The 12,039-nt window shown below is 39.1% G+C and overlaps 1 protein-coding gene across 1 annotated transcript in view; it reads right to left on the bottom strand.

The window, feature by feature from the left end:
• The window catches only part of LOC121634490 (thyrotropin-releasing hormone-degrading ectoenzyme-like), a 290,942-nt gene that overhangs the window by 253,181 nt on the left and 25,722 nt on the right, over window positions 1-12,039 (bottom strand). Inside the window, exon 3 of the mRNA XM_041977162.1 lies at window positions 321-597. Coding sequence (XP_041833096.1) covers window positions 321-597 — 277 coding nt within the window. The remainder of the gene's footprint in view (window positions 1-320; window positions 598-12,039) is intronic.

Genomic DNA, 12,039 nt, shown 5'->3' with positions numbered 1-12,039 from the left:
GACAGCAGAGCAGAAATGACAGAGAGGAGAAGAAACGTCTGACACGAAAATCAACAACATTTGGTGTTTGGTATATAATAAAGTCAAATTCATGCTCAAATGTTTAAAAAAAATTAGAGAAGCAAAACAGCGTAGTTTCTGAGCTCAAGAAGGGGAGAAAATGAAGGGGGTCATGAGTAAACTGTCATCCATAGTTAGTGTTTTCAGTCATCTTAGAAACGACTCATTTTTCCTTCAGATGAGATGTTTCCGTTTTTAGGAGCTGGAGAGATGTGTTTTCTCCAACAGATTAAACCTGGATTAGAAGCTTTGGTACTGACCGTCACGCCGCTGTCGGTCTGCGTCTCTTTGTAGGTGAAGTTGCACACAGCCCAGGCCAGGTAGTACGTGGACATACGTGGCGTTCGGGCGAAACGATTGGTCACCCAGCCATCCTCGTCCGACAGTGAGCTGCTCTCAACAGGCATGTTGGACAGCGAGGTGTACTGAGGGTCGTGGCGGAGGGCCAAGGAGAAGGTGGCCTTGTAGACGGGCTCGTCAAAGCAGGGAAAGGCCTTTCGAGCATGGATCGGACTGAACTGAGTCACCGCCAGGTAGCTGAGAAAAGAAACAGAACATCAGCATCAGAAATACCAATAAAAATACCTAAAATAACCATTTTGGGCTCAATATGACCTTTAATCAGTGTGAGGCTTGACTGGATGTTGGGCTCAGGTGGTGATCGCACATCAAAACACAACTCAGTCAAAGAGAAAAGCACTCAGTCTCATATTCATGGCATCAAACAGAGTCAGTAATGCCAAAACTTTTTTCCTCATGAGGGAAAAGCAAATCGTGTGGGTGTTGACGAAATTATTCACTGTTCGCTAAACACTATACTTTTTTAAAAGGTGAATGCTGTGTTCAGTGATTTTCATACACGACTGGTTCTTCCTTCACTCCAACTTCTTTTCAGTGGAGGCAGTTAGTTATTTACTGACATTTTTCCGAGCCTAATTTTGATTCTGTGTGGATAATCTGAGTCTGCAGTGTGAATGTTCTAACACAGCTCCAGTAAATGTATTGGCAACCAAAAGCTGAGACCTTTCCAGACTGAATAAGTAGAAAAATGTGGCAAATGTAAAAATTTTTAGGCCTAGAATTGCTTCTATTTGTGTGAACAGCTTATTAGTTATGTGTGAGATAAAGTGATGGTCAACTTTGCTCAGTGTAGACCAGAGGGTGTGTGGTGAACATCTCTGGAAGATGCCTTGCGTTTTGTTTGGCTTTTGACTGAAATCTTGAAACTAGTGGAGGTTACTTCAGCCTTACTTGACAGGTCATAAAAATGGGGGAATAAGCCAAGGATTTTACAAAAAGACATCAAGTAAGTAAGTGAAATGCATTTATACAGCACTTTTCACAGAAAGAATCACAAAGTGCTTCACAGTAAGATGATAAAAATATAAGATAAAATAGATACAGTATTTCAGAGACATGTTGGAAGATAAAATTATAAAACTGTCAATAAAAGCCTACGTCAAGCTAAAAACCTGCCTTAACAAAAGTGTCTTCAGCTGCTTTTTTGTTTGTGTTCCAGAGTCTGGGGGCCACTGCTCAAAAAGGCACAATTTCTTCTGGTCTATTGGTGTCACGATTACTTAATTCCACAATGAATTGCAGTATTAAACACTACAAATAACAATCGAGATCCCTTAATATTACTTTCTATAAAGGTTTATCTCTGAACCGTAACAGCGGATCAGTGTAACATTCGCATGCAACAAAAACAAAGTTATATTTGTGTGTTGCTGCTTGTGTTGCTTTGTTTTTGTTCTGTTTCATCTCAAAGTTAATCCCTTCAAACAAACCGATTAAACCATCCTTGTGGATTTTTTTCTAGCTTATAGAAGGAAGAAAATGACCAAGATGTCATTACGGAGGACGGCTCACCAGTCTGTAAAACGTGACATAAAACGTTGCAGAGAAAGAAGGAAAAATATCTAATACGTTTCACCTGCAGGACACCAGCAGCTTTTATGCTAAAGGTAAATGCTCCGTAGTTCGGTTAAATGACATTAATGTTTATCTAATGCAACACTAAAATTAAATGTTTTAGTGTCATCTGCAGTTTTGTAATTATGTACGACTGGTTTGGTTTGCAGCAATGTGATGAGTTCAGCAGCGTTTACTCAACATTACACTGTACAGACGGGAATAAACATAATGCTTTTATGGATGTTTACGCTTTTTAAACTAGCTCATCATGAGATTGACGCCTTTTAATCATCACTGCGTAATTTTTTTTTTATTTTGTTGTTGTTTTTATCTCCACTGTTCTAGTATTATGTGTCAAACAGCAGCTACTGTACTAAAGAATGGCTGGAAGTCAAATTTAGTTAGATGTTTCTAAATTCTCTATTCAGTTTCAAAATAAATATTTTTATTATGTAGTTTCCAGAAAGAAGTTTCCCAAGTCCAGGTCCTGTAGCCTTTTCCATCTAGTTTTTCTGAGAGAAATCCAGAGTTAATATGTAGAATCTATTTAATCTTTACACAGCTGAGGAGATTTAGTTGAAATGGGACTTCGTGGTTACTTTACTTTGTCTCTACATTATTTTTAAAGCTGTCAAAAATAGCGCATTAACGGCAGTAACCAATTAATGTAATTAACTGTGTTAAAAGCAAGGGGATGTCTTCTCTAAGTCATTGGTGCTCTACAGATGTTGGAGACACAGGTGATTTAGGAGACATGAATGTGATGAGAGAAATAAAGGTCTGAGACTTTTTTTTTTATTTCACCAGGAAAGTTTTTTTTTCTTTTGCAAGGAAGTCCTGGCCAAGAGACAGCAAAAAAGTATCAATTAAAACAATTAACAATTAAAATTAACAATTAAAATGACTTACAAATTAAGAAAAACAGTTACAAGTTAAAGAGGCTGTCTCAAGTGCTCTCAGTCTGGATTTAAAGTCATTCAGTGAAATAAGTTCTGTTAATTTCCAGTCCCAGTTTCCAGTTCAGTGCGGAGCCAAAGGCAGCCAACTCACTCAAGAACACAGTTCACAGTGATGGTCAGTGCTCTACAATTTATAATCAACCTCAAAGAAGCATGATACACAGAGTCAAGCTTTCTCAGACATTGAGCTGAAGCATTCATATACAACAGATCACCATAATCTAAAATGGATAAAAAAAAAAAAGTTGAAAAAGGAGAAACAAATCAGAGCTGGACTCTTCCTTAACAAATGAGCTGACAGGTGCTAGAAAGGATTTAAACTTCAGCTATGCTGGGGAAGGTCTAGAAAAGTTTTAATGGGGGCCAGGCAGGGGCACTGGCCAGGAAACCTGATTTTACCCATTTTAAGGTTGCCTGGAGCTAATTCCTGCTGCTATCAGGTAAGAGGTTTGGTGCACAAAAGAAATGTAAGCTTCCAAGGTTGGTGTACACAGCAGTGTTCAGCTAGCATTTGCAGACATCTGTCACCACTGGGCTAACAGGTAGAGGATAACTGCAGCAGCAAAACCTCTGAATGCACCTAATTCATTAAAGTCCTGCAGTTTATTTCACATAAATCCAAAATTTTATCTCTAAAAGCAACATGATCTTTGTCCCAGAAAATATATACCTTTCCTTTCACCAAGACCCATTCGGTTCCACATTATTCAGTCTAACTGGAAAAAAGGCATAGCTCCTTTCTGTTACTGCTCCTCCTTTTTAACAAATCCTCTAATCTTTCTATTTTTCTGTTATAGTCCAGACTTTTCTTCTTTTTTTTACCTTCATTCTTTTTTAGCCCTTTCTTTAGCTTCCCAACTACCAATTTCCTTTTTGTATCCCTTTCTTTTACTCTTCTTTCAATTCAGTTCTCATGTCTGTGTCAATATAGCCGATACCTGGGTGGATCCAAACAGTCATCATCATCATCATCTCCACAAGGGAAAATGGGTTTTTGAGGCAGGCGGAGAGAAAAAAATGACATCAGTTGCAGCCCTTTTCCACCACAGCTGTTTGTAATTTGGTTGAGCAAAATGCTGCTGCCAGTGTTCGACTTTGCTCATTCTTTTGATCCGTTCATGTCACGTAGGTCCAATTCTCTGGGTGGTATTCACATCGATGCTGATTACTCAGTCTCACTTTCTCTGTTATTTTGAATTATTTTGATGAAAGAATTGACACAAGCATAATAGGTATTTTCATTTTACTTCCAAACAAGTTGTGTTCTTAAATCACATCGTCAACAATCACACAACTGGGATCCAAAAAGAAAATCTAACATCAAACCTTCACTTGTACACACTGTTGTTTACTGGAGATACATAAAGCTGACAAAAGAATATATTTCTCTGCTGTCTGCTGCATTATCCACATCCAAAACCCCAGCTGTAATATTCTCCCTGAACACCTGAGATACAAAAACTGACATCAAAAGGCAGGGGCCTCAATGAGTGATTCATCCACAGATAGCTATGAGGGGCCATTTGAGACATTTTTCAGAATGACTTTCTCATAGACACATGTGGAATTTAAGTCATTTGCACATTATACTAAAACCTCTCGTTGATCATGCTGAAATCATTCATACATTACAGTGAAACCTCTCATTCACTACTGTAACTACCTGTCATACACTATACAGAAATGCTCTCATACCTGATACTGAAATTATTGACACACCGTAGAGAAATTTCTGAAATTACATTTTCACTAGTATGTATCAAAGGAATTTTACTATCGTGTGTGTAAGACAAATTTCACTTCAAAAGGAAGTCATTTCAGTTGAAACCAAAATTCATGTAGTAGTTAAAACAGGATCGCATTTTCTAAATAAATTGAACAGCAAGAAGTTGGAGAACATCATGACAAATGTTTTACGAAGACTTATGCTGTATTAATATCTGCTCAGCCACCTTCTATTGCTAGAACTGCAGAGGGAGTAGATGTATAAGGTTGCATCATCTGCATATAAATGAAAGTTAGCTTGACTGCCTTAAACAGTAAATAATGGGAGGCAAAAATTTAATTTTGGGACAAACCTTTAGTTATCTCAAGAAAATCTAATTTGTGGTCCTCGACCTGGACACATGGTGTCCTACTTGTTAAGTCATTTTCATACCCAGGGCTCTAGAGTGTGTGCAACTTTTTTATTTGGTTGCACCAGTTCACCTAACGTTTCTCAAATCTAGGTGTAGGACTTTTATCTCCCCAATGTCTGTGTATTCTGTGTCCAATCCCTCCTTACCCCTTCTTAGGCGAGAAAGACCGTGAAAAAAGCAAGTTATTGGCAGAGAAGGGGTGGACCTTCTCCTTGGATTGGCTCTGATTAGCAATTGAAATTGTGACTGGCGCACATCCAGTCCAACGGGACAGATGGAATTGCAGAATTTGACAATAAAAATAGACTCAACAGTAAAACGCAGAATATCTTGGACGTTGCTCATACGTGGGTGTGATCTGCTTTCCCTACTACTTCAGGACCTCAAAGCCAAAAAAAAAAGAGAAAAGGAACAAAAAAAGCAAAACAATAGTATTTTAACCGCAGCAGCTTCCTGTCTGTGTGACGTCACTTGAACCGATGGAGCTCAAGTCTCCACCAAAGTTCAGCAGTAGCTAAAAGTCTGACAAAAATACCTAAGATGTTCAAAAGATCAAGAAATGCTACCCTATGAAAAAGATGCATTAGTTATTGGTGAAGCATAAGTCTGAGAATATATCGGCTGACAAGAAACGCCACCAAGACACCAGAGCAGCCACAATCACAGTGTATTAACACTTGCACCCAGAGGATGTCCTGTCCGTAGAAGAATGTTTTTTTCAATTCATTAAAAAAAAGATTAAAGTCCGAGTTGATAATTGTCATGTTACTCATCATTTGTGATCTTTTAATTTAATAAGGTTCTGTTTAAAAAAGAAAAGTTTAATTTAGCTCAGTGAAGCGAGCATTTTAAGTTTGTTCTTAAAATAATATTCTCTACTTAAACTTTATTCTTCAAAAAAGACAAACATCTTCCTAAAGCTCATTCTTGTTCACACTAATTTAAATAACCATCAACGTATATGGGTAACAAAAAGCAAAATGTATTATGTAATGTAGAGAGCAACGCAGTGGAAATTTAAAATTAGGGGCAGCAATGCTAACACTACAGAAAGTGAGTGTGGAGCCCTGCAAACCATTTAATTAGCCCCCGATAAAGAAAAAAAACTACATCACCATTCCTTAGACCCCTATCTCTTAAAATAGGGCATTCTTCATTTAAAAAAAGAGGAGTAGGGCCAAGGAAAAAGATTGGGATTAACATAGCCAGCAGAAGGGGAGGACACAGGTTCCTTAAACTAAAGCTAACCAGAGAACCAGATCATACACATCATAATCCTAATTCCCCCTAATTTGGCATAAATTACAACAATAAATGAGGTTCGTCAAGCAGAGCTGCTGTTGCATTAAATGGCCCATAAGACGACCCTAAATTCAATCCATCACATTAAGGTTGGAGCTGAAATCATCTGCTTTCTGTCTCTGGGTTCAAAGTGGAAGTTTTAGCTCACTGAGCTCAAGACTTGGAGTAAATCCATCCGAAATATGTGAAACTGTCATAAAGCTGGATTTTGTTTTAGTCTTTGAACCTTTAGAACGTATCAAAGGAGAAATTTGCAGGGGAGTCAGAGTTTGCAGGGTTAAAGGATAATCCTCTGAAGTCGGCGCCGACAGAGCGACCGCCTGCGGGAAGAAGTTTTTTACAGGAAGACGATTTTCATTTCTCCAAGTTTCTGAGTGCTCGGTTTGAAAAGCAGCTTCCGCAGAAAGATAATCCACGGTAAACACGAGGAGACTTTCTGTTTGCCTCCATTCCTTTAAGCTCAGTTGAGTGTTTGTATATCGGAATGTTGTTACGTTCGCCTGCCAGTCACCTGACAGACACAGGAAGAAGTTAAAACTCAAGGAAATAATCCCTCTCGAAACTTTGTTATCACCCCGTTACTTTTTATTCCACGGTTTGGTGCAGGGAGCCATGAAAGGAAGGAGGAAGAGGAGGGAAAAAAGGCTTGAGGAGGAGATGGAGTACAGGTGATGGATTTAGTAAAAACAGGGGTGATGGGGGAAAGGAGATTGAAGAAGAGGAAAGAGACATAGAGGTGAAAGAGCAAGAGAAGCAAGAAGGGATGAGAATAAAAAAAAAAGAATAAAGAGGAAGAGATGCAAAGGAAGGTGAGATGAAGGTACGGAGGGGGAGGAAGAGGAGGAGGTAGACAACAGATGCATGAAGAAGAAAACAGAAGAAAAAAAAGGAATTGAAATGAGCTGTGAAGAGATGATGATAGAGGGAGATGGGAGAGTGAGGAAGAATAGACGAGAGGTGGAGGGAGGGAGGGACAGAATAATAAACAGAGCGAGCGAGGCAGGCTGACACAGGGAGAGAGAGAAAGAGAGAATAATGGAGAAAGCCTGAGAGGGACGAGATAAAGAGAGTATCTATTAGAGATGAGGACGCGTCTGAAACACACACACACACGTCTCCATAAAAGCTCAGTAAAACCCCAGTATTAACACACACACCCAATGCGACACCCTTCAGGTTGCCAACAGTCACTGCTGCCAAGGTAACGCTTGTTGTAACAGTAATCCTGATTGACAACCAAGCTGACAGCGTTGCCGTGGACAACAAGGACACACACTCGTGTATAAATTTACACGGCAACATTTTGTCCTTCGTTTCTGAAGAGAATGACATAATTTCTCTCATCTTGTCTCGTCTGGAGACAAAATGACGACGGCAGAGATGTGAGTGACGGCTCCAACACACACACATACACACACACATACACGTAAGAAATGGATGGAGAAACACACCTCATTTAGATTCAGAGATGTGAGCGAAGAGGAAACTGTTGAGTCAGGTACTTTTCTCTGTGTGGGTTTGACATGGATATAGAAAATACACACACACACACCCCACACTGGACACAGTGAACTCTTTAAGCAATGTCTCAAATTGCAATTCCCTGCTTTCATATTGAAAGGACTGCAGTGTGTGTGTGTGTGTTGGTGCTATACTCTTACACAGGAAGCTTCGAAAGAGCCTGATTCATCATCTTTGTTGTAAAATATGCGGCTGATGGAAGAGTTTAGTCAGATTACAGTTTATCTTGGGAGGTAGGATGGAGGAGATAAGGAAGTAGGAGAAAAGGAGGTCAGGTTCACAGATTGTGGCCTGTGACCGGCTGGTCGGTTAGAAAATTCAACACAAAAATCAGCTCATGTTGAGCAATAAAAGCGCCTTTATTACAAAAACAAACTTTTACACAATTATACAAAAAAACTACCAGAATGAATTTCATTAAAAAAAAGTGGAGCACAGTCAAAGAAGGATCCAATTAAAATGTGGTCCAGATCTGGATCATTTCCTTTGAAACTTTTAGGGCACTGCTGGAGGACAGAAAAGCAAATTTATCCAAGTGGAAGTTTAGACAGAGTGCAAACTTCCAGCCAAAAGAAATCCTCTTTTCCTGGCAAAGAACTGTGATTAAAGTGCATTAAAAATCAGTGAAAAATTTACTGCAACAAGATTTTGTTCTATATAAATAACCAAGATTACATTAAAATGCTGAATGAATGACTTCTAACATAAAACCTGACATCCATGTTTTCTGACCATAGACTGTATATAAAAGATGGACGGAGCCTCAGTGACGTCACCCGTAGGTTTCTGGAGAGAAAAAGTGAAGCTCATAGGGCGGTTCCTACCATCGGCATCTTGGCAGCATTACGCCTGCCATCGCTCTCAGAAAATACAAAAACGGGCAAAGTGGCAGAGCTGAGAGGGGGCTGTGAGCTGCCTGTAGCTAAGAGCTAACTGAGCCAACTCGAATCTAACGTGAGCTAACCGGTTAATGAAGGTATCTGAGCCAAAGCTAAGAAGCGCTGTTAGCCGGCTAAAAGTCACGGTTGTGCTACACTCTCACTTCTTGCCGCGGATAATAGATACATGTCAATCAAAAGGACACGCCCCTAATTATGCCGTATTTCAAGATAAATAACATCCAAACCCTCCTCATGGTTGTCATAACGGTAAACTTAAATGGATTTTTGTACCAGACTTTAAACATGTTTATTTCTGCTTTGAAGTTGGCCTTTTTAACATGGGAGTCTATGGGGATTGACTCTGTTTTGGAGCCAGCCCCTAGCGGATGAGGGGTAAAACTGCAATGTTTTGCACTTCCGCATACGCTTCACATTTTACCGCTGGAGGTTGCCATTTGTTTCCGACTAAATCTCAGATGTAGTTTCTCACTTTGCAGCTGAATTAAGTGCAATATTTGGAGGAAATAAAGCCTTAAAAGTAAAATTTTGTATAACAATCAGTCTTAACACCATTACCAGTCTACTGAGAAAAAGCAGAAATCTAAACATTTTTAGAACAAGTTATAAAATTGGTGGTGTGTTTCCTTTTGGCCCTGAACTACTAATTAAAAAACTATCACAATTCTAGGTGTTATGAAAAACTGAATTAAAAGCTAATAAATGTGGTAAAAGAAACAGTTAAGCAACCTTGAGTCTATGTGAAAATCACTCCTGTTTTAGGGCATTCAGCAAAATAAGCGTCCAACACAGAGCCTCATTCGGACATTAATAATGAGAGGAGCAGTTTGATCATAAAGTCAAAGAAATATTTACCTTAACTGGCTTTCATTGTGAAGCATCTGACTGTCCTAAGGAGACATTAAAGTTAATGTAACTCTGGATGGAAAATAAATTTTGTGACATTGCAGAAGCTTATTGAAACAATGCCACAGAGAACGCTGCCGCAATAAAAGCTAAAAGCAGTCCAGTGACGCATTAGGACACATTCAAGATGGCACTGTCTGATCCACTTTAAACAAATCCTAGTCCATATCCATGGATAGTAAGGTTTGTTCGGAGCAGTGTGACTGCACATTCGTACTGCGGTGCAGACTAAAGAAGTGAACTCTGGTCCATTTGAAAACTGAAGTCTTGGTTCACTTGCAAGTGAACTCTGATGCAGTTTGCTTGCAGTGTGAAAGCAAACGGACCATCCCGTGAACCAAACAGAGGAAGGTGCAAAGGAAGCACCGTAGCGTGACATGTTGGATATCTCACAACTCTGGCAGATTAAGGTTAAAACCGTATCAGGTTTGAACATCAAAGTAAAGGCAGAAACCTCAAGACTTCATAAATTTATTGTTTACTTGTAGGAAACAAGTTGTTTTCATTTCTGGCCAATCAATAAGCTAGATTTTCTTCTTTCTTCTTGGTCAGTGGTCATTTCAGGGAATATTGCCCTCTAGTGTGCAGTTGTTGTCACTGTATGAAGTTGTTTAGGTGGAAAGTGGCATCTAAAAGAGCCACAACATGAAGCCAGGGAGACCTGCTGATAAAAGGTACCCTGCTTTCCCATTTATATCACAGCCTACCATGCTGGCTAGAGATTTTGTGCATTATAAAAGAAACCTGGTGGTAGCCAAACTGCAGACAGACAATGGGAAACTCAAGTTTTTGAGAATAAAACTGTTTGATGTCAGCTGGTGTGCGACTAGTTTTCTGTGTGTGCTAGTGTGAGCTCTCAGACTGTACGTTTTAAGAGGTACTGAGTATCTGTGCTCAAATTTATGTTTGCATGGTGTGACAGCCCTGGAAACTGGCGCTGATATCTTATATTGACTCGTGTTCTGTGTATAGGTTGATGCACTGGAGCCTGAGATGGTGATTAGTTTTCACTGGAGCGTTTGGGCCCAGAAAATTGGATTTTAAAACAAGCCCATCTCTAAGTATTTTCTCTCTTTCTAGTCACCCTACTTGGAGCTAACCTTTTGGTTTTGGTTGGTTTTGGTTTGTTTACATTTTTCTAGTTTCCACATTTACACTACTTATACATTGAGCTTTACATTTTAAATATGTTTACATTGTGTTATTATTTATTTTTTTTTATAATTATTTTCTTCCATTTCGCATCTTTTCCTATTTTGGTCATTTTGATAGTGAATTTGAGCCTAAAAGAAGTTTTAGGATAAAACTGCCAGTCAGTTATATGTATTCTGAGCTTTAATTGCTGTGTGTGCTAGTGTGAGCTCTCAGGATGTTTAATGTGCCCCCTCTCAAGCAGAAATAATATGTTTCAAGACTAACTGAGTATATGTGTTCATTTTCACATTTTTATGGTTTTTAAAGCCATAATAGCAATCTCAACAGCAGAACTGAAGGGTGGAGTGGAGCCAGGCCTCACATAATCTCTTAAATTAAGGTATGAACAGAAACGTAAAGACATGATTGGATAAAGGAACTGAGGTATGTACTCCGAGCATATCTGGGTTTTCAGTCTGAAGGAAGATTATATCATGCATCAATCCATATCTATGGTTTACCTGCTCTTTTTAAAGACTTTTGGGGGCTTTTAGGTCTCAAAAGAAAAAAAAAACAATAATAAAGATAACAGTATTTCACAGTCATCTACTCTTTTACACTTTTTACACAACTCATGGATTATAAATTTTCGAAAGTTTGGCTTTAGTTCATTCAGAGAAATCCAGTCATGAACTTTAAGACAAAACTAAAAATATATTATAAATATAAAAAAGTAAAGGGGAATTAAAGTCGCTGGCACCTCTGCATCTTTACAGAACATGAATAAACGCATCTAATTTTTCTGAAATCTATTCAACATTTTTTGAAGTATTACTCTGAACTTAAGTAGGCAGAAAATGTGATCTGTATTGCCACAAAGCCTCAGGTCCCACTCAGGTTAAAAAACAATATTGTGCTTGTGGAGACCTCCATTCCCCTCCCACGCTGTGTGTGTTTGTGCAAGAGTTGTAAAGGCTCAGAGAATGAATGCATTTATTAAGCTGCTTCAGCTGATGGCCATGTTAGATGGACTACCCTCTGACACACAGGCTGCAGAGTGGGTGAGCACAGTATTGATCCGAAAACATCTCATCTGAACATGGGATTACTCTATCAGTTTGAAGGAGGGAGAGACCGGACGGCAGAGCCAGAGCGAGGAGCTGCTGATGAAGAGGAGAGAGGTGAGGTAGATGTGTTCGAACC

This window comes from Melanotaenia boesemani, chromosome 23 (genome assembly GCF_017639745.1).
Source record: "Melanotaenia boesemani isolate fMelBoe1 chromosome 23, fMelBoe1.pri, whole genome shotgun sequence".
In the NCBI taxonomy this organism is placed as follows: domain Eukaryota; kingdom Metazoa; phylum Chordata; class Actinopteri; order Atheriniformes; family Melanotaeniidae; genus Melanotaenia; species Melanotaenia boesemani.
Note: the sequence above shows the minus strand (reverse complement) of the source record. Positions and strands in the feature narration are given on the sequence as shown.